The sequence below is a fragment of the Eretmochelys imbricata genome, chromosome 2, assembly GCF_965152235.1.
Source record: "Eretmochelys imbricata isolate rEreImb1 chromosome 2, rEreImb1.hap1, whole genome shotgun sequence".
NCBI classification, from domain to species: domain Eukaryota; kingdom Metazoa; phylum Chordata; order Testudines; family Cheloniidae; genus Eretmochelys; species Eretmochelys imbricata.
Genome location: NC_135573.1, coordinates 189,957,538 through 189,982,875, shown reverse-complemented (window position 1 = coordinate 189,982,875; position 25,338 = coordinate 189,957,538). Strand labels below are relative to the sequence as shown.

General features: G+C 41.9%; 1 protein-coding gene and 1 long non-coding RNA gene across 2 annotated transcripts in view; one reads left to right on the top strand and one right to left on the bottom strand.

The window, feature by feature from the left end:
* Positions 1–9,474, top strand: part of BFSP2 (beaded filament structural protein 2) — a 37,008-nt gene extending 27,534 nt beyond the window's left edge. The window contains exons 5-6 of the mRNA XM_077810101.1: positions 7,919–8,050; positions 9,202–9,474. Coding sequence (XP_077666227.1) covers positions 7,919–8,050; positions 9,202–9,474 — 405 coding nt within the window. The remainder of the gene's footprint in view (positions 1–7,918; positions 8,051–9,201) is intronic.
* Positions 1–25,240, bottom strand: part of LOC144261515 (uncharacterized) — a 93,592-nt gene extending 68,352 nt beyond the window's left edge. The window contains exon 1 of the long non-coding RNA XR_013345314.1: positions 25,120–25,240. This is a non-coding gene — a long non-coding RNA (uncharacterized LOC144261515). The remainder of the gene's footprint in view (positions 1–25,119) is intronic.
* Positions 25,241–25,338: the final 98 nt, after the last annotated feature.

Sequence of the window (25,338 nt, the reverse complement as noted above, 5' to 3'; positions counted from 1 at the left end):
ATGATCAGTGGATACATAACTTTCAGATGCCTAAAGCAACCTTCCTGTAGCTATGTGCTGAGCTGGCCCCCGACCTGCGGGGGGATGAGAGCTGTCCTGTGGAAGCTGGCGAATCCACATTGCTACTGGTCAGCTGCAAACCAATTTGGAGTGGGGAAGTCTACTGTTGGGGCTGTATTATTCCAAGCATGCACGGCAATAAATCGCATCCTGCTGCGGAGGACCATGACTCTGGGAAATGTGCATTAAATAGTGGATGGCTTTGCAGAGATGGGTTTCCCTAACGGTGGAAGGGCGATTGATGACACACACATTTCAATTTTAGTGCCAGACCACTTGCCTCAGAATACATCAATAGGAAGGAATACTTCTCCATGGTGTTGCAGGCGCTTGTGTATCACCTGGGGCGTTTCACGGACATCGGTGCAGGCTGCTCTGGAAAGGTGCATGACGCATGCATCTTCAGGAACAGTGGCCTGTACAGAAAGCTGCAGGCGGTGAATTTCTTTCCAGACCACAAGATCACAGTGGGGGATGTGGAAATGCCCATAGTAATCCTGGGAGACCTGGTTTACCCTTTACAGCCCTGACTCATGAAACCTTACACAGGACACCTGTCAGCAGCAAGGAGCGTTTAACAACAGGTTGAGCAGGTGCCACGTGGTAGTCAAATGCACCTTTGGCCATTTGAAAACTCACTGGAGGTGTCTCATTGGCAGGCTAGACCTTACCGAGGATAATATTCCTGTGGTCATAGCCGCGTGCTGCACTCTGCATAATCTGTGTGAATCTAAGGGTGAAATGTTTGCTCAGGTGTGGAGCACTGAGGCAGAGCACCTGGCTGCACAGTTTGAACAGCCAGATGCTAGGGCTGTCAGAGGAGCCCAGAGGGCGGCTATTAACATCGGAGAGGCTTTGAGGAAGCACTTTGACAATGAGGGGCACTAACACCTGTCTGCTTTGGAGTTGCCTCCCTGGTGCATCCATGTACAATTTTGGGGCCCAAGATCCATGCAACAAAATGATTTAGAAGCCTGTTCCCGAGACTGAATTGATTGCTATATGCTTTTGTAGAGCACAGAATAAAAATGCTGTACCATTAAATAGCTTAGCCTTTATTTATTGTTAAAAAGGGTAAAACCTCACAACTGTGTGTAGCTCCAGCTGTGAGAGGGGATGGAGTGATGGGGAAACTCAGAGGAGGGCTGTGAAGTGAAAAGGAATGTGAGAGCATAGAGGGGGTGGGGTTGGCAAAGAACTGTGCATCCGCATGTGCTGCAGGGGAGATCGACCAGGGATCTGCTCAGTCTGCAGCTGTACCAAAGACTTGAGCACCTCTGTCTGATCCTCCATCACTTTTATCATCCGCTCTGTTGCTTGCCTAGCAAATGCTGCATTCTCTTTTCTGTCCTTGGCCTGTCATCACGCTGCAGCACCTCCCAGAACGTGTCTTCTTTGCTGCATCTCAGCTTCTTCCTTATCCGCCAAAGCTGGTCGGCAGGGGTGCGTAGCGTGTTCCTCAAGGTCTCGGGCACTGTGGACAACTCACAGAAGAGGGAGTGTTACATTCCAGCAAATGATTGAAACATTTCAGTAACCAGGGCTTTTTGCAACTTGTAGCTATCACTTTCTTACTGACTCTAGGCAGGCACACAGCTCCACAAGCACCTCAACCATGGTGAGTGTCGGGAGTGGGGGGAAGGCAGTTGTGAGTATGGACAAAACAGTCACTGCTTGCATGGCAGCTTTGCAGGAAACTCATTCTAAAATTATCACACACTTTTTCACAGGCAGCCAACCTGCTGGCTGACATCTTGCTGCTGCAGGTAAGCAGGGAAACCAGGGCACAACTACTGCATGCTTGTGACTTTCAACCTGGTCTATATGAAGCTCAACTATGTGCTGCTTTGGTCACAGCTGCAGTGATTGCTAAATGGCATGGTGCAGTTTCCTACAATGGGGGAACTAAAAAGGCTGCAATCCCTTGGAATCTGTGGCAGAAGATTAACAAATACCTCTTGGAAACTTTCCAGAGCTTCTCTCTGGAGGATTCCCTGCAGGTCTCCATGTCCATCAACACCCTGCTTGGCCATACAGATTAGCTACACAGGGCCATGTCCAGCTCACAGAAAACACTACCTGCCTCTCACTTTTTGATTCCCTACACAAGCCACAGCAACTTACCCAGCATCTCATCTGTTTCCTGCTCCCTGCAGAGCAGTTCTGAAGTGGAGAAAAGTTCCTGGCTGCCTGCCCCACCGGGCAACCCCGCTGGGAGCTCCACATCCTCTTCTAGCTCCACTTTTCATCCAGAATTTCAGCCTCCGGGTTACCCCCTCTTTCTGCTGCCTCTGAAGTATCCACGGGGCAATCGGCGATGGAGGTGGGATCACCACCGAGGATAGCATTCAGCACGTCTTAGGTTTGGAGCGATGGTTTGCCTCCCGAGCCTTATGGGTACGCCTTTATCTTTGCTCTGCACTGCTGCATGTCCCCAATCATAGTCCTTTTCGCACAAGCCTCAAGAAATATGCCCATATGTGTCCCGATTCCTACGGGTCAATCGCAGCTGCGACTGAACAAACTCCTCTCCCCATATGCTGATCAGATCCAAAAGCTCAGCGGTGGTCCAAGCAGGAGCGCATTTGGTGCAGTAGCCAGCCATGCTCACCTGGGAAGCCAGCAAGCAGGAAATGAGATTTAAAATTCCTGGGGCTTGCAAGGGGGAGGGGCGGGTTGACTGCCGGGCAGTGGAGTTCAAACCACTGACAAGAGCAGCAGCATGGGAATTGTGGGACACTTTCTGGAGGCCAATAAAATAAATTAAAAAAAAAAAGCGTGGTGTTTACATTTGCTATTTGTCGACAATAAAGGGCGGGGGGGGGGGGGGACAAAAGTCTCTTGTAGGGGTGGAAGTTTTTTGTTGCCAAAACTGGGAGTTTTTTTCGACAAAAGTCCCATTGTAGAGTGTACATTATCGCTGTTTTGTCGCCAAAAGGCAATAAAACTTGCCAGTGTAGACAAGCCCATTGATTCAGAGATTCCAAGCCCAGAAGGGACCACTGTGATCATCTAGACTGACCACCTGTATAATACAGGCCATAGAACTACCCCAATATGATTCCCAGAGCAGATCTTTTAGAAAAACATCCAATCTTGGGTAAATTGCTTCAATGGTTAATTTTTCTCCCTATTAAAAATGTATGCCTTATTCCAGTCTGAAAGTGTCTAGCTTCAACTTCCAGTCATTGGATCATTATTAAATATTTGTTCCCCATGTAGATGCTTATAGACTGTATTCAAGTCACCCCTTCTCTTTGTTAAACTAAACAGATTGAGTCTATCACTATCAGGCATATTTTCTAATCCTTTAATCATTCTTATGGCTTATCTCTGAACCCTCTCCAATTTATCAACATCCTTCTTGAACTGTGGGAACCAGAAATGGACACAGTATTTCAGCAGCAGTCTGACCATTGCCAAATATACAGGTAAAATATCATCTCTGTTCCTCCTCAAGATTCCCATTTATGCATCCCAGGATCGCATTAGCTCTTTTGGCCATAGTGTCACACTGGGAGCTCATGTTCAGCTGATTACCCCAAATCTTTTTTCAGTCACTACACCCCACGATAGAATCCCACATTCTGTAAGTATGGCCTACATTCTTTGTTCTTAGATGTATACGCTTACATTTAGCCAGGTTAAAATGCATATTGTTTGCTTGCACCCAGTTTACCAAGCCATCCAGATCACTCTGAATCAGTGACCTGTCCTCTTCATTGTTTACCACTCTCCCAATTTTTGTGTCATCTGCAAATTTTATAAGTGATGACCTTATGTTTTCTTCTAGGTCACTGATAAAAATATTAAATAGCATTGGGCTGAGAACCAATCCCTGCTGGACCCCACTGGAAACAGACCTGCTCAATGATGATTTCTTGTTTACAATTATATGTTGAGACCTATCAGTTAGCCAATTTTTAATCCATTTAATGTGTGCCATGTTAATTTTATATCGTTTTGTTTTTTAGTCAAAATATTATGTGGTACTGACTCAAACACCTTACAGAAATTTAAGTACATTACGTCAACACTATTACCTTTATCAACCAAACCTGTAATCTTCATCAAAAACAGATATCAAATTAGTTTGACAGGATCTATTTTCCATAAACCCCTGATATGCATTAATTTCCTTTAGTTCTTTATTAAGTGCCGTATCAGCTGCTCCATTATCTTGCCTGGAATTTGGTCCTTACCTGTTACTTAAAAAACGTAAAAAATTGCATATTGGATCAGACCTGTGGTCCATCTAGTCCCATATCCTGTCTTGATCCAAGACCAGCACCAGAAGTTCACAGAAAGGTGTAAGCAACTTTGCATGAAGCAGATGTGGGGTAATCTATGCCCAACATTAGACCTCTGCCAAATCTCTTATGTATTGTTAGAGAGTGGCTTAAACCCTGAAACATGATGTTTTAATATCTCTTCCAGAATTTGTCAGCAGTAACTATAACAACTCTTGTTATCCATGTAAACGTCCAATCTCCTTTTGAATTGTGTTACATTCTTAGTCTCAATAACATCCTGTGGCAGCAGGTTCCATTGTCTAATCGTTTATTGTGTGAATAAGTATTTTCTTTTATCAATTTTGAATTTTCCACCTTTCTATTTCATTGAATTCAATGAATGAATTTATGTCATTATGAAAACAGAACAATCTACCTTATCTATACAATTATTTTAGTATACTTTTAACACGTCCCCTCTTTATCTCCTTTCTAAATAAACAATCCCACTCTTTTCAATCACTGTTCACATGAGAATTTTCCCAGACCCAAATAATTTTCATTGCCCTTCTCTGAATTCCCTTTAATTCTACAATCTCTCTTTAGAGATGGGGTGACCACTACTGTATACAGTTATCTAGATGAGGCCACACCTTTCATTTATGTATAACATCATTACAATATGTTCTGTATTATTCTACATGCATCCTAACATCTTCTTTGCTTTTCTGACCACAGCTGCATATCGGGTCAGATTTGTAAAGGTATTTATGCATGTAAAGATGTTAATAAGCACTTAGTGGGATTTTCAAATGTGCCATAGGTGCCCAAACATCTTTAAAAATCTGGCACAATGTGCAGCTGAAGTCTTCACTGACTTGTCTACAATGATGCTCAGATTCCTATCCTGAGCTGACAGTTAATTTATATCTTAAAACGGTATATAAGCTTTTTAAATATTTCCCTCCAAATGCACTACTTTGCCATTTATCAACACTGAACTTCATTTATCACAGTGTTACTCATTCACCTAGCTTGGTTAGGTCGCTCTGAAGTTCCTCACTAAACTAAATAACTTTGTGTCACCTGCCAAACTGGCCATCTCTCTCTTCACATACACACCCCTCAAGGTTATTAACAACATGGGACCTTGTACAGAACCTTGAGGCATCCTGCTGTTAGACTTTTATCATGATGATAACTGACCATTTAATGCTTTGTTTCCTATTAGCTAGTTTACCTGTCACCTCATGACTACTTAGTTTCTTTCATAGCCTCCTATGAGACACCTTGTGAAAGACCTTTTGAAAGTCTACATGAATCACAATTCCTTTATCCACTACTTTACTGACGTTCAAAGAATTCTGAGAGATTAGTGAGACATGATTTCCCTTTGCAGAAACCATGCTGATTAGACTATCAGATCTATCGTCTTCCAGATGTTTCATTATTCTATTTTAATCATTTCAGTTATTTTAATTCTATGAAAAACAAATTAACTCAGCTTCCAGACTTCTGAACAGTGCACAATGCAGAGAAATAGCACAGACCGTCCTAAAATCAAACGGTTATCTAGGAACTTCAAAAATATAGCAACATGCACTTAGAAAGAAATCCTGTCCCATCCCTCCCTCACCCAAATGCCTCCAGGCACAAGGAATTTGGTGTACACTCTCCCCTCGGTACAACTGCACAAGTGCAGGAAGAATAAAAGCAGGAGGACACAAAAATAATCACATCAGGCTTCGGGTCAGATTGTGAGTGGCCCTTGTGCTGATGCCCAGTGGCGAGGACACTAGGATACCTCCCTCCTCCGTGCACCTCATACAAGGGATAAGGAGATTTGCAGTCCCTGTAGAAGCATAGGGATGGCTCTCTCTGTGCATCCCTAGAAGTGCAAATTATTTCACAGGTGTGAGGACCATATACACCAGGAGTTCATCAGCTAGTTCAGGGGGAGACTGTATTTCTTGGAGGTACAATCCCTCCCTAAAATGCCTCTGAGCAATGTGGCTCTGCACCATCTGCTACTCACGACTATGTCTAATAAGCAAAATCTAGTCAGAGCAGAATTCACCCCTTTACAATGCAGCACAATGCATTGCTTAAGTCCTACGTAAGCCCAATTTTGAGGGCTTACTTGGGACTTAAATGATGAATGTGTCTTTGCTGACCTTCTGCACATGGAAGAATTTCACCCATATGGACTAAGATAGGTTTTTAAATTTCTTTACAATGGAGATAATAAGAGTCAAATCCTGTAACAAATAAGTTGAGCTATATAACTGCCCACACCCTACTATTTGTGTATCTGTATCTATGCATTCCCAATATTAGCATATGGAATTCCAGATGTATTTAAATGTTATATTACCTTCATGGTAAAAGATTATGTGGTCAGAAAATAGGCCACAAAGTGGGATAGCGCTAGGCTGAGCATTCAGTGTGAACCCAAAGTACTCTTCATAAACTAGTAAAAAAAGTGACCTGAAAGGGAGGAGGAAGTGGGACTCGAGTTCATTTTTTGGTTTTGAGATGTGAAAAAGAGGGTTTGAATGTTTGTTTTGCCCCAGAGAAGAGAGATTTTTCCTACTTGTTTTTTCTGAGAAATATCAGGAAAATCAAATCTTATGTTTGCTCAATGCAGACTTGGAGCTCTTTTGACCCTTGACCTTTCCCAGTCCTGAACAAGAGCTCTGTGTAGCTCGAAAGTTTGTGTCTTTCACCAACAAAAGTTGGTCCAATAAAAGATATTACTTTACCCATCTTGTCTCTCTCTTACTAAAAGAGGCAGTCATGTTTAATCTTTCATAAAAGTATTTTCCATTGCCTATTTCTAGGGAGCCTGAGTTAAACAGGTGTTGAAAAACAAAATATAAAGTATGAAATTACAACTCTACCCTGATATAACGCTGTCCTCGGGAGCCAAAAAATCTTACTGCGTTATAGGTGAAACCGCGTTATACTGAACTTGCTTTCCTCCACCGGAGCGCTGCTTTACCATGTTATATCCTAATTCGTGTTATATCGGGGTAGAGGTGTATCTGAATAATAACTTCCCCTCTTCATTAATCAGGTTTTACTTCATTGGTCTTGATGTCGTAATCCTCTTAGTTCTTCAGTCTTCTATGAACCCTACAATCTTCCATTAAAAAAAAAAAAAAAAAGACAGAGTTGAAGAGCTGTGGATTTCTAATATAAAATGAAATGGGGGGGGGAGGAATCCACAAAACTTTCTTGAAAAAAACCCACCAAAACTTTCATTATATAATACATCATAAAGAGGAAAAAGTGCAAAACCCCATTTTTCTCTTTGCAGGTCACTTCTAATGTATTTGTATGAACACTAAGCAACATGCTGACGGGAATATATGTATGTATCCTTGGATACATGTATGCATAGACCAATTTTACAATACATATACAGAAAATGTGGTGGTTATGCTCTTAAAAGTATCCAAAACTGTTAAAGGAATGTAAAATATAAATGACAGATTTAAAATCTGAGTAGCCCCAAATTGCAAAAGACTACTTTCATTATTGGATGGAAGGAATGTAAATTATTTTATTATTATTATTATTATTAATAAAGAATTTTGTGACTGACAACTATTACCTGTTGTCAGCAAGCCACAGAATCGGCACCTGCTGTACAAACCCAAGAGGAAGAACTGGTGGAATCCCTGAGAACAGAGTTCCATGAAACAGCCTGCAAAATACAGAGTCTGCAAGCAGAGACTGAATCTTTAAGAACTCTGGTAAGTAGCTATCGATTTAGAACTGGTGTATACTCACTGGAATATACTCAAAATTCAGTATGCTTTTCTAGGGCATATTCTCATCTTGATGCGCCTGGTGAGAATAAATCCCTATACGCCCGCACTCCCATTGATTAAACTGGTGTTGTGGGTGCCCAGCACTTATAAAAATCAGGCTCTGAAATTTTATCCCTCAACACTTGTTAACATTTGTAAACCTCAATGAGATTACTGGGTACATAGTGTTATAGAGCACAACATATTATTAAGCAATTTTTAGTGCCTTGTAACCAGATAAACCAACAGTTTGCGAACTTTTTGAGCTGAGCACCCCCTTTGAGTTATAATTTTGGTTGTACCCCCACAACTCAGACAAAAATAGATACATGAAAAAGTATGCTTGATAGCCTTCTAATAAACCTAACAAAGGCCTTAACACAACTTGAAGTAAATTACCTACACCTGTAAGCTTGAAATACACAGATACTTAGCAATGGCACAGCCAAGGCTTCCTCAGAAGCAAGCTGCTTCTACTTTGCAGCCAGGCAGTGCTGCTAGGGCAGGGCCAATACCTGCCCCTCTGCCCCTCCCCTCTTGGGTTTTCAGGGTGTGGGGGGAAGAGCCTGAGAAGGTCTCTGGGAGTGGAACCAGGGCTGGGCATGGAGGCTGCCACAAGCAGAAATCTGCACAGCCTCAGCGGATGTTGAACCTGACCCACAGGCTGGGTGGCCCACTGAGGTGGGTTGGGGGTGGAGCTAATGCTCCCTCCCCACCCCCCCATGGGGGCTGGTCCAGGCTCTGCTGTGGGGGGCTGGCACAAGCCACCTGGCGTCACCACTTGCCCTCCCACAAAGTTCCTCCATGCTCCTGTAGGGGGGACAAGCCCCACAGTTTGAAAAACTCTGAGATAGCCTCAGACAAAACAGTTCATCAGTCCACATTGCCACAATGCACAGATACAATACAAATATCTAATGAACAGAACGCCCAGTATATTGGGGTCTCCATTTCAGCAGATTCAAATGCAAAGGGTTAGGGCGGTTTCAAATTTCCCACACAAACCATTCACCGAGGTCTAGCTGAAACACTACTACAAAGATTATCTGAAGTTATGACTCTGTTCTGAGTGTTATAATTAATGTTTCATGTAGAAAAGGGGTCTGGAGAACTCATTGTATGATGCTAAGCACTGGCATGACATTGAACTTCAGAACCTAGGCTCTGTCATTACCAAGCTAGAGGCAGAGGTGCGAGAAATCAGAGCAGAAACTGAGCAGCAGCAGAGGGATCGTGAAACTCTGCTGTCCAACAAAATACAGCTGGAGAAGGATATCGCTGCATATCACTGTCTTCTGGATGCAGAAGAAAGAAGGTATTTCTTTTTAAAATGGAGAGTATGTCATGAACACAGAACTTGTGAATAACATGAATAATAACCTTGTGCACTGTGGGTACGCGCTGAGATCCCCAGAGACAACAGAACTGGCATGGTCCACTGAGAAGTGTGCATAGGTAGCTAGATTTGAAGAAACTGTACAGGGGATGTACACCTCAAATCCAACTCTGCATAGGTTCCTAGTGCTTTGCATTAGGTGCCAGTAGTGAGAGAGCAGGGCAGGGGAGGAGTAGACCAGGGCCAGTGGATCAATGAGCCTTCATTTTCCAAAGCACTGAGACGTAAGAGATAAAGAAACTGTGACAGCCTCAAAGCTACACTAACTGCTGTAAAGCAGCTGTGAAGCTGCTTCATATGTTGGGAACATGATTCCCTTCCTTAGACTCCCCTCCCACCCAGTATAAAGACCAGCCACTCAGGCTGGGCTCTTGGGGAAGGCCTCATCCTCTCTACAGAACAGAAAACATGATTTAGGCCATGATCCAGTAAAATACTTGAACACATTTACTTTTAAGCATGAGTAGTCCCATTGAAGTCAACAGGATTATTCACATGCTTAAAGGTCAGCACCTGCTTACATACTTTGCTAGACAGTGGCATGGCTACAATGGTGAAAGTGGTGCAGTCACTCCAGGGCCAACGACGCTATGAGGGCCTAAACAGACAGAGTAGCGTTACAGCACTTCATTTGGTACACAGAGTCTCAACACCACTCACTCAAATTAGGCCGTCAGATGGAGGGGCAGTCAGGCCAAATTTGAGTGGCATTACAACAGGGCATGCAGGGTTGCAGTGCTGTTCAGATTTGGCCCAACTGCCCCTCTGTCACGACAGGGGACAGCCGGGCCACATTTAGTGGCCTTGCAACTTGGTACATGGGATTGCAGGCAACACCACTCAGATCTGATCCAGCCACACCTCCATCATGACAGAGGGGCAGTTGGGGCAAACCAGATCAGCACTGCAACTCCAGTGTGCACTCTCACAATGCCACTCTTCACTCAGATTTGGCCTGTGTTGTGTGCATGTGGGGTGGGCGATAAGAGTGAGCAGAACCACTGGGACTGGGAGGAGCCACCCTAGTCCAAGAGAGGAACACAGCACTGAGCCACGGCTGTGTCAATGAGTGGCCAGGAAAGTCCCAGAGGCGGTGGATGACAGGGCGAGTTGTTGGTGAGCTATGGGGTGAGGTGGGGAGTGTTGGTGGGGGGCACCAGGATGAGGGGTTGGGGACAAGTGGAGGATGGTGGGGTGAACTGTAGGGGGATTGGGTGATGTTGGAGAGTGGTGGGCTATGTTGGGAGCTATGGCCCAGAGTCTGGAAGGGGCCTCCTACCCTTGTCTTGCACCAGGGTGATCTGGGTTAGTGATTAATGTTTAAACTATGTTCTAATATTTATCAAGGGTAACATTTGTTTCTTTAAGTTGATTGTTTCTTGCTTTACTATCAAATATACCATATTTTCCATCACTGAAGAAAATACTGTATCAAATTCTGGTTCAGAATACATGGACTATATTCTGCTCTCAACTGAGGAGTAACTGAGCGCCCCTGCAATTCAGCAAAAGTACTTAAGCATATGCTTAGTTATAAGTGTGTGCTTAAGTGCATTGCTGAACAGAAACAAGCTTAAACGCTTTGTTGAATTGTGGGGGTCTAAGCTGAATTTGGCCCATTATCTATATCTTTTGTGGACAAAAATAATCCACTCTTTTTCTTTGAACAATTTTCCTCTGGAGAAAAAATTCTAAATTCATTTCAAGTGTTTTTGCGTTTGCTTCTGGGAGATCTCTAATCATCAGAATTAGCCACAGAGCCTACAAGAACTCATGTCCTCCCCCCTCACATTCCAAATCAAAGTTTTCTGTCAACAGGCCCTCATTAAAATGGTTTGCTTTTCAGACAGCATAATCTCCTGCCTAATAGAAAATACTTTGGTGCTAGTCAGGTCTTGATCCTCCATATATAGAAGACCCAATTTCACAACTGTAATTGGCTTCTGAGTGGGCTGTAAGATAGCAACAAGGTGAGCAAATGCACCTTGTGAAAATGCTGAAGAAAGTAAAAGTAAAAAAAATTAGATTTCTGCTGATTTTCATTCCAAGTTTTGTGGGAAAGTGTTGAAACATACATTGAAATTTCCAATTTACACTAATCATCAGAATGCCCAGTATCAGCTATTGCACAGAACCTACCTACTGTCTTATGAACAATATAATGGAGCAAACTGATCATGATAAACACAGGTATTGCAATTCTGTTCTAAGCTCTTTCAAACAAATGCAGTGGGATTGTACATTCAAACAGCTAACTACGTCCATAGCTCTGCAGGATGCTTGTAATGATCTTCCAACTAAAACAACTGATTCCCTCCTGTTTTCTTTTTAGAGTTGCAAGACTTTCTATTGCAGCCTAGTGGTGTAATTCCCATATTTCTTTGAGGTAAAATTCACCTATGTGCAGAGAGCCAGAAAAAGACCTGTACACTTCTGAAGTGCCATTTCGGTACTTAGAGAAAGGGGACTTAAGTAGTCTACAGACCTTATTCTGGCCCTCTGTATAGAGGAGAATTTCACTTATGTGAGGGGAGATGTGTGGGAGTGAAGACAGAGAAAGAGGCCTGAGCCACAAAGTTTGGATGGAAAACTAAATTTCAGTAAAGTTACATGTGTGTTGGGCATGAATTTTGGTCCATGTTGATCTCTAATAAATACACATACTACCTTTCCTGGTCCAAATCTTCAAAAGTGCTTATATACAAATGAAAATGCTTTACATATTAATACATTTTAAAAGATGAATGTATAGCAATGGTAGAATTTTAATAACGATCAAAATGTTCTCAAAGAGCAGGAATAAAGTTACTGGGTGAAATTCACCACCATGCACTGAAGTGATGCACAAACTTTAAGAAGGTCCTCTGTGAAGGGCTAAATTTCACTCATTGTGAGGTAAATTAATAGACTAAGCGAAACTGTGTTGTCAGTTACTGAAGGTATAATCCTACTGAAGCCAATGGCATTTCACCAGTGGATGTGAAAGTAGAATTTGGTCCAACAATTTCCCCTTTCCTCCTATTACTTGCTCTAACCAGCAAAAATAATAATTATTCTTTTTTTTTAAACTTTCAGTTGATTTTGAAATTCCCTGTCCACAGAAGACAATGTTGGAATTCAAAGCAAAAGATGATGTCACTGACAAAAATGTTTGTAGAAACCACAAACCCATCAAAGCAGCCTGCTTTATTCAGTTTGATTTAACAATCTAAGTAGGTTGTAGCTTGAACAACTTTATTAGAGTCTCTTCCTCATGTGTATGCTTTGCTGACAGATGTCAAGTTAGCCATGTTGTTAAAATTATAATAATAAAAGTAAATAATTCATTGCAATTGTTTGATTTTTTTTAAATCATTCTCCAATACTTTTCAGTGCTGCTGAAAGGTACTAGATTAACAGCAAAGGTCCTCTTTTTATTCACAAAGTTTATTCATCTCTTTTTGCAATACAAATACTTTACTATTAGACTATTCTCCCACTATGCAAATTGTACAAAATGTATTTTTACTGCAATGAATGGAAACTGCAGGTTTCCATGTTGCTTCACAAGAACTTGGACTCATTAGTGTGAAATTTAATTTGCACTAATAAACCTGAGGTTGATAAAGCATGAAATTAACTTGATGCAATTAGTTTTACAGTAGGTAAAACTTGGGCAGCAGAAATACAAGCTTCCCTACATCGCCCTGAAAACATACCTTAGTTCTCTTCCAGAAGAAACTTCACCTAAGACAAAACAGGGTAACTAATTTTCAATGCGCCTTCAATTTTTGGCCTTTCTGCTGAGCTTGCTAACATGAGTGGTAATTAGTGCAAGCATAGTGGTACATTTTGTAATATGACCACCTTGCAGCAATTGGGGCTAGATCACTAACTTTTCTCATATGCCACTAGTCACCCATCAATTGCATGGACTGACCTGGAGCATATTTGAACTGGTGCTTGTGACAAAGCAATCTGCATACTATTGCCAATCACCTCTACTATTTAGTCTTCCTTTTTATATTTTAATATTCTCATTTTATTGTATTTGTAATATTGTTATATACTCTGTAAAATGTTCAAGCAGTTACTATTTAATCAGAGAAATATAAAAGTTTGGCCTCACTCCTGCAAACCCTTATGCATATGATGAACTTTTATTTGTGAGAGTAATCTCTTCATATAAGTAAAGCTAAACACATATGTTTTTGCTGGATCAGGGCTTTACAATATAAACAACTAGATAAGAAATAAATGCTTGGCACATATCTGCTTCGGGATATTTTGATATACATTACATGAAATCAAAGGTTGCTAAGACATTTAAAGAGTCATAATCTGAAGACGTTTTTCTTTTTTTAATTAAAAAAAAAACAAAGCTACAAAGACCCTTAAATGGATGAGAAAAACAAACTAACTCCAGGTTTATTATACTTCATCAGCAGTGATGCCAGCCTTAATACCCTGTTAATGTGTTTCTCTCAACACTATCTTAACCTTTCCTCTATACCAACCCCCTAGGCATACAACACCCTTCCTGAGATAGTCCATAAAACAACCTCTCCTCATTTAATCTCTCATTAGGACCCTGTCAGGGTTCCTTCCCCACTCTGAACTTACTAAAAGTTCTAAGACTCCATTCCTGGTCTATCCCTGGCAAAGACCCAGCATACAGACAGACACAGACCCTTTGTTTCTCTCCCTCCTCCCAGCTTTTGAAAGTATCTTGTCTCCTCATTGGTCATTTTGGTCAGGTGCCAGCGAGGTTACCTTTAGCTTCTTAACCCTTTACAGGTGAGAGGAGCTTTCCCCTGGCCAGGAGGGATTTCAAAGGGGTTTACCCTTCCCTTTATATTTATGACAAACCCCCTCTAGCCTTAGTTTCAAAGTTACAACAAAACAGGGACAAACCTCCCTCCAGCAAAGGGAAAATTCACAAGTTGAGAAAACAAAGATAAACTAATACGCCTTGCCTGGCTGTACTTACAATTTCTGTAATATGAGAGACTGGTTCAGAATGGTTTGGAGGACATGAATTGATGTCCAGTCCCTCTTAGTCCCAAGAGCGAACAAACACAGAAACAAAAAACCCAAAACAAAGCCTCTCCCCCGCCCCCGGAACAGATTTGAAAGTATCTTTTGTCCCCATTGGTTCTTTTGGTCAGATGCCAACCAGGTTATTTGAGCTTCTTAACCCCTTACAGGTAAGGACGAATTTTGGGCTACCCTTATGGTTATGACAGACCCATTTCAACTGTGACGCCTATAAGATTTTGGTCAAGAAATAGCTAGATAGAGGAGTATATGGGAAATAACTATATGCCTCATTAAACGCAACAGAAAAGGGCTTGTATGTGTGGGCAGCGCATAAACCCCCCGTTTGTGGAGGCTAGCCCCCTACCCCTTTTTGCCTGAGGCCCTGCCCCCGCCCCCCTCTTGCCCTCCAGGGCCAGAGGAGCCCTGAGCCCCGCACTGCAGCTGGAGGAGCCCTGGCTGGCCCGCCCAAGCCGCCCTGCCCAAGCTGCCCCAAACTCCAGCCAAGCCTCCCCACCCAAACCCCAGCTGCCCAGAGGAGCCCCAAGCACCAGCCATGGCCCCAGCCTCCATTACACACTGCCCATGCTTGTATGTTGTATCCATTTCACGTGACATTCATATATTCCTTTTCTTATTAGATTGTAAAATCTTCAGAAAAGGGACTGTGTCTTCCTATATGTTTGTACAGCACCTCGGAAATTGTGTGTGCTGCTACAGTATAAATAATTATACACAAACTGGTGCACAGCAGATCAGATGGAATGTGTCCACTGTTTGACTTAAAATGGATATTGACCTGGATTGGTTTTGACTTCAACAAATAACAGTAGAGAAAACAAGCATAGCATGAATCCTTAAGGTATAAGAGCTATCAAACAGGCCAGTTGTCAAGCAAAGACCAAGAGCAAATCAAAGTTGTTTCTCAACTTGAGATTCAGTGAGTTTCCAAGTTTGATAGAGTCTCTTTGCAATATAAGGAAGAAGACTGAATTTACAAGTCACTTTTGCGTTTTCATACACCAGACTATTTCTACGGTGAGGGTGGCAGTTGCCTTTTATGTACTATAATTACAGTGAGCAGCTGCTTTAAATCATTAAATGAATAATCTGTTGGCAGGAAGGATATATCATACTGGTGCTACTAATTCTTGGAACATTTTCTTGATGTTTCTAATGATGCTTCATTAACAGGTATGAAAAAGCACCCTCAACTACCCTGACGTGAACCTATTTTTGTAAACTTCACTGTCAGAGATAACCCGTGTGAATTTATGAGTTTATAGCCACATTCTGACAAGCAAGATCCTGGGTCTTCTACTTTAATTTATTTTAAGAGTATTTTATGTGAAATAGGGAATCTTCCAGAGGTCTTTTTTTCAATGTGGACTTGGATTTTAGGTTCAAATGATCTGGCATATCTTGGATCTGGTTTTGAATTGTAATGTAAAATATAAATTATTTTTCCAATAAGATCTTTTTTCTTTGGAATTGCAACAGTTTCTTGCAAAACATCTGTGTTCTACCTTCCTCAACTTTAATACTTAGAGTCAGGGTTCTCCCAGTTTTTTTTGTTGAACTTCCTGTGACCCTCTCTTCCCTTAGTAAAGACCAAGAGCTAATCAAAGTAGTCTCCCAGATATGTGACATGTAGTACAACCGGCTCTTTTAAACAAAGTTCTTTCCTATGAAGTGCATTAGAAAACAGTTAGTTTTATCCAGGAATACAGTATCTACAGTATTTTTATGGTGTTCATCACCAGCGTATCTGAGTACCATACAAATAATAATGAATTATTCTCACAATACAAGTGGTTTATAGGGAATATTTAGAAATGGGGAACTGACGCTCAGGCAAATTAAAGGGAAAATTTTCAAAACTGTCTGCTGACTTTGGCTTCTTGAATGTCCAGGTCACCTGGGTCACAACCCAGGTCACTTTTGCCCCAACTCTCCATTCTAGCAATTGTTATGTTAGATACAGACCTACATTTTTCAACTAGGATGTGTTTCAAACTGTTTTTTTTAAAGAACCATTCTTTCCATTAACTTTCCCATTTTCAACTTTACTTTTATTGCAGTTTCCACCATATGGTCTAGTGTAAAATCCTACTGTGAAAATCTGAGCACATCAGTGTTATTAGTGGATTGATTTTACAGTCTTTTACTAAAAAAGAATGTTAAAAAATCCCTAGAAAATTTCAAACTATAATTGTGTAATTACCCTCCTCAAAAAACTTTAGACCTTAACAAAACACATTTATCCATCATTAAGTACATTCTGATGATTCATGGCTAGGGGGAACGAGCAAGAAAACTTTTTCCTTCCAACTGTGAGGGTCTGAAATTGTATCAAACACCTAATAGCCAGAGGCTGATACGAAGGATGAAGCCCTCAACCAGATTCAAATGACAATCCTGGCAGGAATCCCAGTAAATTACTACCTCCGAACAGCTGTGAGGGACTTCACTAGGGCATTGCCCTTGGATCTTGCTAGTGCTCTGTCTTCCTGATATTTTTGTTTGTTTGTTTTAAATAGACTCTGTCTAGTACATATAGTACTCTGGTTAGTAGTTGCTGTCTGGCAAAGTGTTCAAGCTCCATCTATTGTGTGCCTTTGATCTGGGAGTATCCAAGCAGTTTACTAAGGTATTATCATCATTTCACAAAGAGATGAGACGAAAACAGAAAGCTAAGGATGCGGAAACAGTATGGTTTTATTGTTAACACAGGAATAGGAGTCTTGAGATGGTAGGTCTATTCTCAGTTCTTACAGAGACATTGGGTATGTTTATACTGCAAAGAAAAACCCATGGCTGGCCCCATCACTAGGGTGACCAGATATCCCGATTTTATAGGGACAGTCCCGATTTTTGGGTCTTTTTCTTATATAGGCTCCTATTATCCCCCATCTCTGTCCCGATTTTTCACACTTAATGTCTGGTTACCCATGTCTACCCATGACAGCCAACCTGAGCTCAGGCTATGGGCCTGTTTCACTGCTATGTAGTCTTCCAGGTTCAGGCTGGAGCCTGGGGTCTAGGTCCCTGTGGGTAAGTATAGTATATGACAGTAAAGCATAATCCATTCCATCCTAGCATCTTGGCCTCAACAGATTATGCCTTAGTAAAGTGGTGCTACTGTTTTCTTTGGTTTCTGCTGAGTCAATTCCAGATTTAAGAGCTGAAACAGCTATCAGTACCATGCTCCTAACAAGTATTAAATCTGTAATCAAGAGAGGACCATTCCACAGCCTTATGATATTGTGTTTGCAAGAGATGAATGACACAAAAGAAGCAGAAAGGCATTAGGTTCACATTAGCCCTGGTAACAGAGTGGAGTTGTTTATCGATAATTGCCTAATGAAAAACTGTTATGTCGGGTAAATGATCTGCATTTCTGTATCTCAGGATCAGGTGCAGCACTTTCTTTAGTGGCAATATGGAAGACAATACCAGTTTATTTACCAAGATAGTTAAAGGAAAACATGCTGTATGGAAACTGATTGCCAGCTTGGATCATTTCACTGTTGAATCTGCAAGTCATTGCACGGTGCACTGCAGGATGTGCAAGCTCACTATGAGTAAAAGTGAAAGTAGTGCATTGGCACAAGTAAGTTCAAGCAGCAGGTCTATTACTCCACACTGAGCAGTTAGGTGTCAAGCTCTTGCATAGTCTCTCTATTCCTTGCAAACAGACAAGGTGTTGGGGGGGGGGGGGGTGAGAAGCATGGATGCACCTGGGGAGCAATGGACTTCAGGATGATCTAATAAGTTATTTTGCTACTTGTTCCCTGATTAGACCTTACACCTACCTACAAGACACAAGTAATTTGGCAGCCTTTCAACACTGCTCTAAATATCAGAGATTCCCCAGTGCTCCCTTGTTCTGCTCATAATTTTTAACCTATACAACCCTTAGCACCTGCCCTGCACAGGATCAAGCCATCTAAGCTAAGCACACAGATTGTCAATGCTAATAATATATAGAAATATAAAAGCAGCATCGTATAATACATACACAAGGATAACTGTGACAAATCTTAGAAACTAGTTAGAAAGCCTCAGCAGCAATGGCTTTGTTACTTAATATAAAGTTGGCAGCTAAGGGTATAACTGCAAAGAATTTCACTAGGAAAGAGGAAGAGATACTTGATCTCTGAGATGCTGAGAGGGAGAAAAAGAGTGACAGAAATAGCTTGACAGTCTCCTGACTCTAAAAATGTAAGGATTTGATTCTTTGGCTTAAACCACAGCAAACTGTTAGCACAAAATTTTTTACTAATATTGTAGGGCTGTTATACAAACTGTAGACTAGATATGATTTGTACCTTTCAATTTTCTCTCAGTTTTCTATTTAAAAATGCCTCTGGAGATATTTTTAGTGCTACTGTCACTTGAGTATCTGTTGCAAATCATTCCTGATCAAAAGGAACACATGTTTTCGACCTCTCATGAGAGAAGGAAATAGGACAAAAGGTACCTGGTCGAAGGGTACTTGGCCAACGGCATGAGCTGGAAAAGTCCACACTTCCATAAGCTGCTGCCAAGATGCTGACTACAGTCAATAAGGAGTATGGAGAAAGCCTGGTAACAGTGAAGAGTGACAGTAATAGGAGACCATGCAGCAAATTCTGGGGTGGTTTGGCTTTCTACAATTATGTAGGTAGCCACAGATTTTAAGCCTTAAAACACCTAACTCACCCAGGTACTAGACTGAGAGTCTAAAGAGTGATATAAGGCCAAATCATACAGTCCTTGTGCATTTGCCTGAGGAGTTCTCCACAAGCAGACCGGCCTCCTTCTGTGCAGAAGGGGACTCAGCTGTTCCCATGACCCTGTTACCCAGTGGCCTGTGATGGGATGTTAGATGGGGTGGGATCTGAGTTACTACAGAGAATTCTTTCCTGGGTATCAGGCTGGTGAATCTTGCCCATATGCTCAAGGTTCAGCTGATCGCCATATTTGGGGTCGGGAAGGAATTTTCCTACAGGGCAGACTGGAAGAGGCCCTGGAGGTATTTCGCCTTCCTCTGTAGCATGGGGCACGGGTCACTTGCCGGAGGATTCTCTGCACCTTGAAGTCTTTAAACCATGATTTGAGAACTTCAATAGCTCAGACATAGGTGAGAGGTTTATCGCAGGAGTGGGTGGGTGAGATTCGGTGGCCTGCATCGTGCAGGAGGTGTCATCAGACTAGATGATCATAATGGTCCCTTCTGATCTTAATGTCTATGAAACTGTGGAAAAAAAAAAAAACCTACCACCCTGATTCAGTAGTGCTTTCTCTGTGGTTCAGGGTCCACGTTGAGAAAAGGGGTGATGAGTAGGTAGGCTGGAGGGAAGCGTGGTTAAGTTGGGGGTGATACACAGGGTTTCCCCAGACTGCATTATCTTTTCCACATTGCCCACAGTGTGTTCCAAGCACTACATGGCCAAGGATCCAAGGGTGAGGAGTGAAGCTTGCAGGGGGAAACCTCTGCTTCCCTCCATGGAATGACACGGAGAACTCTCTGCAAAGGATTCTTCAGGAAGATTTTTCTTCCCCCAAACCCTGTCCCACAGCTCTTAACACTAAAGAGAACAATCTGCCTCCTGGGAATGTGCTTAAGTTCTTCGTGGCTACCCTTAGATTCTGCCAACATCAGCAATAACCTTGTTTATTTTGCCCCAGATATTTTAGAATGCAGGCTGGGATACATTTTGCACATTAATTTTAATAAAACAAAAACCATCTTACAATGAGCATGCATCTGCATTAAGGCAAAAATTTAGGTGAACACACATGACTGAAATTCAAATAAAATAAGTTAATTGTTCAAAAAACAAAGAATATGAATATTTTCCGGTATAGATGTGTGTAATACACTGTTTATAATGGCTACAATTTTCTGCCATCTTGTAATCTTTAGGGCCCAGGACCTGCTATTATCTGCAGCCACATGGACCTATTTATAACTACTACTGTGAAACTGAATATAAACACACATTTCTGCCAGTCAGGGAGATGTACATTTCTAAAATATCGTATTAATAAATGTACTTCTCTTGGGCTTCCACAATTATGTACTAGATTTATAAACAGATTTATCATATTTAATATCTACTATTTGCATGCATAAGTAACTCATAGAAGAGAATCAGGTAAAAATTTCATGTTTGGTTGCCTGGAGTAAGGACCCAGTCCAACTCCCACTGAAGTCAGTAAGTCTTCAACTTCAATCAGAACTGGATTGGACCCTAAATGACAGGGAAGAATTTGGTCCTTACTCCTTACAGTGTAGTTCAGGACTGAAACTATTTCTGTCTGTGCTACTAAAGTGCCCTATGACCTTGGGCAGGTCACTTAACTTTTCTATATCTCAGTTTCCTTTCTTTAATATGGCAATGACACTTCTCTTTATTCAAGAATTTTGAGACTTATGGATGGAAAGCACTAAGTGGAAGTAGTATTTTAATCCATCAAGGCAAAAATCTATCCAACACTATCTTCCAAAGTTTGGGAATACATAATTTTACTCTAAGAAAAAAATATCTTTATCTAAGAAAAAAATATAAAATGGCACTAAAAATAGGAAATATAAATATTGCTACCAATATTTGACAGATAATTTTGGTTCTGGTTAGCACGTGAGCAGCAGATACTTCTCCTGGTTATGGCAGACTAATAAACGTACCATACAGTAAGAATTTTACATGATTAAAAGTGCACCATTTTAAGGTTTATCTCCGTTGCTGATAGTTTTATCCTGGTCTTCAAAATGTGTTGAGTCCCAAAACATATGACAACACATTTTGAAGCACAATCTCATTCTTATTTATTTCCACCTCTTAATTTGTCCATTGGAGGCCGAACTTTTTAGTATCAGTGTCCCTGCATTTTTTCACAAAAATAGGTATTTTCTAAAGAGCAGGCCTGTGTGCAGTACACATTTTGTACTAGGCCAATGCACTTATATATCTAAGAAAAAATGCTTTTCCTATTTTAAACCAATGCCACATTTTTGACAAGGGGGCTTTCCCACTCTCTCTTTTCAAATACTTATGTTCTCCTGCAAACTGATTACCCTGATGTCTTCTGCTACTTTACCTTTGCTCAAGAGAGATCTTTCCTTATAACTACAAGCATTAACATGAATTTTCAGTATGCCAAATAGGTATATACACAGTAACTGACCAAAAGTAAAAATGTGTTTCATTATATCTGTTCATTAGTTAGGAGTATAGAAAGAACAGAAAGCAGTAATTACACCTGGTTTTTAAGAAGTGTGCAGTACTTTTTGAAGGCCTGAGTTCATCAACTGGGCTGAACAAATCAGTTTACAGCACTATAATCCATTGGGCTACCCAACGCTAGAAACAAGTCTGGACAATCTACATAGATAACAGCAATGGCTTCTTACCTTTCCAATATATACTAGATTCCAGATATCAGAGTAAAATGAGGTTCACTCCCACCCAGGTCCAATGTTGCAGAAAAACATTCATTTCCAATGCATACAAATTCAGTATCTGGCTTTAAAAAAAAAAAAAAAAGGTTCTGTTTGTAATGTTTACTTGAGTGGAACGGATCTGCTACTATGTCTATAGGGTCTCTGCCACTCAGTTCCAGGCTTTGATCAAATAGCATACCTGATAATCCAGAATTTTCCAACACCACAACAATAAGCCATTGACAATAAATCATAGAAATGGGAGGGCTGAATTCTAATCCTGTCTCCAAAGTGTTTGCAACTTTCCCAGTTTGGTGTCATTCACAAATTTTAAGTATACTCTGCACTCCACTATCCAAGTCATTCATGAAAATTTTGAACTGTACCAAATCCAGGACAGACCCCTGTATTAACATTCAGCTTGAAAGCCAATGCTGATCCCCCTCCAAGATCCACAGAACAAACCCCAACAGGGTCTAATCAGATCATGGCCCCTATGTATACATTTCAGTTTAATATATTGGGCCCAGATTCTGCAATTAACTCCACATGGGTGGATTCAATAACCAAAAATACATTCTTCTTGAAATTAAATCCTATTATGATACAGTGGCAGTTATTCCATAGTTAATATTGCATCTTCATTTCCATTATAAACTCAGTTTTGGTTCCCCCATGTAAAATCCAAGCTCAAATTTGGTAGTTTAATTTTGGGACTGAGACAGAATACTTATCAAATTTGAAGTAATTGAACAAGGAGTAAATAAATGAGATGCTCACCAGAATTCAAAGTCTTAACTTCACTTTTTATTGTCTGTGAAGAACTATGCATACCTATTGCATTATAGAAATAATAATAATCTTTAATGGAATACAATAGTTCACCATGTTTTTACTAAGCTACTTACAACAAAGGCTTCTGACATGAACTCCTGGTAATTTAACATAGAGACATTTCCTTAACAATCCCATCCTGACACATCAAAAATGTTCATACCTGTAGACCTTTACCTGCCCAGAAAAAGTAAATGTCACATCTGGAAACTTTTCCCCTCCCCTCAAATCTCCACTTCTGGAGAAGTGGATGAGGCAGACACATAACTGAACATTCACCCGCTTGTCCCTCTCACCCCTCCCTTCACCTCCAGAGGCCCACCCCACAATTTCCACATACATTTGGAACCCTAAACCCCTTCACACATCTGGAGACACCCCTTCCTCCCAGACCAGGCCACCAAGTATTACCCAAGATTTGACAGTCACACATTTTGTTCCTATACAACTGGCAATATGTCACACCATTTTTGAGGGAGGGAGGGAGAAAGCAAGAGCAAGACCCTGCAATACAGCGTTGCCTATGGGAAGATGCACTAAATTGTCTTCTGAGAGCCCATGTGTCTAATGCCAGCTCTTCTGCTAACTGCTCTGAATATTTCTAGTCACTTCCTAACCCTTATTAACCAAGGCATCATTTCCCCTACCTTTGGGTAGACATAATTATTGTTCACTCATTTTACAGCTATGATAACAGACAAGTGGGAAAAGGTAACATCAGACTAGACAGAGGTAGGAATAGAACACACCTTACCACACTACTTCTCAGATGAAGGAGATAAATTATCTCTTTGGGTAACCCATGCTAACACAGTGCAGATCTTTGTCCCTTTCTAGTCGTTAGGCCTTCTGTAGAGATTTATGAGTCTCTTACCGCCTCCATGCTAATAGGAAAGGTCATTCTACTTAATGGCAGATGCTCATGCAACTCCCATAGAAGCAGTTGGTGCCATGTATCTGAAGGTTATAACTTATGGATTCAAACTCTAACGGCCCATGCAGGGCGGGACATATGTCAGTGTGAAGCCCATGCAATAAATATTGAAATGATTTTATATAACAAAACATATTTATAGGTATTTTGGTTGTTGTATCAATATTTGTTTTAGTGTAGTGAGAACTCTTCTGTTAGAAATGGGTGGGATACTTATTAAAACGCTTGTTTAAAGAGGAGAAAGCACAGTGGGGATATTTTTGCCTGTGTATACAGAAAGTGGAAGACCTTGCCTGCATGTGCTCTAAATTAAAGATCAGAACTTGGTTAAACAAACATATTTCAAGAAAGCAATCTTATTTTCAATAAAGTAAAAATTAGCTCTGAAGGAGAACTGAATGCTTCAGCAAAAAGAAAAGGAGTACTAGTGGCACCTTAGAGACTAACCAATTTATATGAGCATAAGCTTTCGTGATCTACAGCTCACTTCATCGGATTCCTTGGTTAGTCTCTAAGGTGCCACTAGTACTCCTTTTCTTTTTGCGAATACGGACTAACATGGCTGCTACTCTGAATGCTTCAGGCCGTCGCTAATGACCAATTAGCCTTTCACCTGTAGGTCAGCAGTGCCAATCCAGCCCAGCCAATTAAGGAATTAAAAGTTGTTCCCACCCTAGAGATCGATCTTCAGGGTTCCCCCACAAAGCCTTCGGTGGGCCTGTTCCGGCTCCCACAACACACACGTTCCCCACTAATTGGCAGACTCAGCCCAGAGAAGCCAAAAACTGCATGAGTCAAGGCAAGCGTGAACGCGCCTTCTTGCTCCGAGATAAAGCCCCCCACCCCCACGCAGGCCAAGGCCAGCACGTGGCGTGGGAAACCAGCCGGCTCGGTTCTCACTGCGCTCTAGATAAGAGCGAGGGTTTTCTTCGGCAAGGCGGGCCCAGCCCGCAAGCCACACGGCTTCTGTGCTAAGCTGCAGACAGGGCCAGAGGGGAGAGAGGAGGCGGCGGGTGGGATCATCTCTTTTGTCACCGAGCTCGTACTCGGGTTACACGCAACGCGGGTACAACCACAGGGCTCATTAACTCGCGTGCACATACCCCGCGCGCACAGGGCTACCGCAAACGGGGGCGCTATGACGCTCCTGCCACCCCCCCCCCCGGGAACGACGCCTTGCTCGCGCCAGCTGCCGCGCGAACTGCGCCCTGCTCACAGGCAGGGGGAGCGTTTCCCGCTCTTTACCACGCGCGCGGGAAGGCGGGTCTGGGGCGAAGACGGCTCCGCAACCTGCGTTCCCTGTGTGGCCACCTCAACCCCCGCTCCGCTAGTCATCCACCCCCTCGACTTTCCTTGCGCGCATGCGCTATTCTAAAAAAAAAAATTTTAACTCAACCAACCTTGCCTGAGGTATGTTCTGTGCTGGACCAGTCACAGGGCCGTTTGCTTCCTACGCAGGCGTCATGCAATTTGACGCATCGACGTCAGTCCCCCACTCCAGAGGTTTTCTATTCGCCCAGAGGAGCAACCTTCTCCTCAGCTCATTGGTCAGCGCTATTAGGCGCATGCGCTTGTCGCAATATTACTCTTTGCCGGAGCGCCTAGCAAGTTAGCGTAGC